Source organism: Plasmodium falciparum (genome assembly GCF_000002765.6).
Source record: "Plasmodium falciparum 3D7 genome assembly, chromosome: 12".
NCBI lineage: Eukaryota > Apicomplexa > Aconoidasida > Haemosporida > Plasmodiidae > Plasmodium > Plasmodium falciparum.
This window is the reverse complement of record NC_037284.1, coordinates 1,835,001-1,837,500: the sequence shown is the minus strand read 5'-3', so window position 1 is coordinate 1,837,500 and position 2,500 is coordinate 1,835,001. Positions and strand designations below refer to the sequence as shown.

At 24.6% G+C, this 2,500-nt stretch overlaps 1 protein-coding gene across 1 annotated transcript in view; it reads left to right on the top strand.

Annotated features, from left to right (window-relative positions):
* The window catches only part of PF3D7_1243900 (uncharacterized protein), a gene marked incomplete at both ends in the record, with an annotated part of 6,673 nt that overhangs the window by 3,236 nt on the left and 937 nt on the right, over positions 1-2,500 (top strand). Inside the window, 2 exons of the mRNA XM_001350790.1 lie at positions 1-501; positions 853-2,500. The exon at positions 1-501 is cut by the window's left edge and continues 1,659 nt beyond it; the exon at positions 853-2,500 is cut by the window's right edge and continues 114 nt beyond it. Of these exons, the coding sequence (XP_001350826.1) occupies positions 1-501; positions 853-2,500 (2,149 nt within the window). The remainder of the gene's footprint in view (positions 502-852) is intronic.

Genomic DNA, 2,500 nt, shown 5'->3' with positions numbered 1-2,500 from the left:
AAAAGTTTCACACATAAAATGGAAGATATGGAACTAGATAAAATAGCTAAAGAATTAAGAACTAATATTGAAAAAAATATTAATATATATAGAGCCTCTAGAAATTTATCCACTAGATGGAATCGTGATGAAACCCTAGAAATTTTCTTACAAGTAGGATTAGAATTATTACACCAATTAAATACATCAAGAAAAGAAGATGTATTATTAGCTAAACTTAAAATAGAAGATTGGAAAAAAGCCTTGTATCATAAAGTACCTCAAAGTCATCGTTTGTTAGGATTCCCATATCATTTTAATACATACAAATCCAAATTTATATCTGATAAATTAATAAGTACATTAGCTATCTTAGAATCAAGAGATCGATCCCTCTGTTTATCTCTTGCTGTTTGTTTGTATAGTCTTCCTGGAAATTTTATATCATGTTATATTTATATCATCACATGTGTCAAAATTACACAAAGGGAGTTACGTAAGATGGAGATAATCAAGGAGAAGGTATAAAATATTAGAAACATGTCTACATGTATATATTATAAAATATATACATATATATATAATATTATATATAAATTTTTTTTGACCTTTTATTTGCCTAGAAATAAAAAATATATATATATATATATATATATATATATATGTATCTTTTAAAAATCATATGATACATATATTCCATATAACACATACAATGTCGTATATAAGTTATATATATATATATATATATATATTTATTTATATGTTTTCTTTTTTTTTTTTCTTTTTTTTTTTCTTTTTTTTTTTCTTTTAATTTTTTTTTTTTTTTCCTTTTTTTTTTCCTTTAAATTTTTTTTTTTTTTTTTTTTTTTTTAGGCGCAGAGGATGGCAGAAATAAAAAACTCGCAAAAGAAGAAAAAGAGTTCAGATGATCAGAATATAGATATAAAAACTATGGATGATGTAGAAGAAAAAGAAACATTTTCATCAACAAATTTAGACGATACACTCCATGATGAACACACCGATATAGATACAGAAAAAAAAAAACATGAAAAAGATAATTATAAAAATAAGAAAATAAAAAATACTAAATTGAAAGATGCCAATATAGATAATGAAGAAAAAGATGATCATCATCACATAACAGATAAAAAGGTAAGTAAATCTTCAGATTTAATACATTCATTTGATAAAAACGATATTTCTAAAAATACATTTGATAAAGAAGAATTTATTAATAATTTAGATAAGGATAAAAAATATAGCTCTTTCAAAAAAGGAAATGTAGTAAATAAAAAGGTTTCTATAAAAAACGAACCCAGTATAAACATTTATGAAGATCATAAAATATATGACGATGAAAATATTTCTAATAATATAGATAATATGGAAAATAATCAAGATGAAATATATAATTTGAGACAAGGAAAAACTATCATCAATGAATTTCAACAAGTAAAGAAACCGCAAAAATATACAATAAATGAAAAAAGGGATGATATTAAAACTAAAAAAAAAAGAAGTAAAGAAAAAAAAAAACAGGATAAATTAGAGTTCGAAAAATTAATACAATCAAATGCTTATTTTGAACAAGAAAAAAAAAAACTACAAGAAGATATTAAAAAATTAGAAAAAGACAAAGAACAATTTCAAAAGGAAAAAATTCGTAGAGAAGAAAAGGAAAAACAGCTACTTCTTGAAGAAAAAATTAAATTACAAAAGGAAAAAGAACTTTTTGAAAATGAAAAATTAGAAAGGAAAATGTCATATATGCTTAAAATTAATGAATTGGAGAAAAAAAAAAATGAAAGAAACAAAATGGAAAAGAGCTATAAAAGGATGATCCAAAAGGATAAGGAAAAGAAGAAAAAAAAGGAAAGCAGAGACAAAATTAGAAGGGGGGAGGAAGAAAAAATGAGTGCAGATGAAAATATGAAGGAAGAACAAAAAATGAGGGAAGAACAAAAAGTGGGGGAAGAACAAAAAGTGGGGGAAGAACAAAAAGTGGGGGAAGAACAAAAATTGAGGGAGGAACAAAAAATGAGGGAAGAACAAAAAATGAGGGAAGAACAAAAAATGAGGGAAGAACAAAAAATGAGGGAAGAACAAAAAGTGAGGGAGGAACAAAAAATGAGGGAAGAACAAAAAATGAGGGAAGAACAAAAAATGAGGGAAGAACAAAAAGTGAGGGAGGAACAAAAATTGAGGGAAGAACAAAAAATGAGGGAAGAACAAAAAATGAGGGAAGAACAAAAAATGAGGGAGGAGGAAAAAATTAGGGAAGAAGAACAAATGAAAAGAGAAAAAAAAATGAGAAGAGAAGAAAAGAAAAAAAGAGTACAAGAACCAATAAAAATAGATGAAATACAAGTGTATGACATAATAAAGAATGAAAAAATGAAGAAAAAAGAAGAAAAAGAAGAAAAGAAAAGAAAGAAAAAAAAAGAGGATATAGAAGATAAATACAAAATAGGAAAGGAAGCATCGTTAGATGAGAATAATAATGAAAGACAAATAAAAT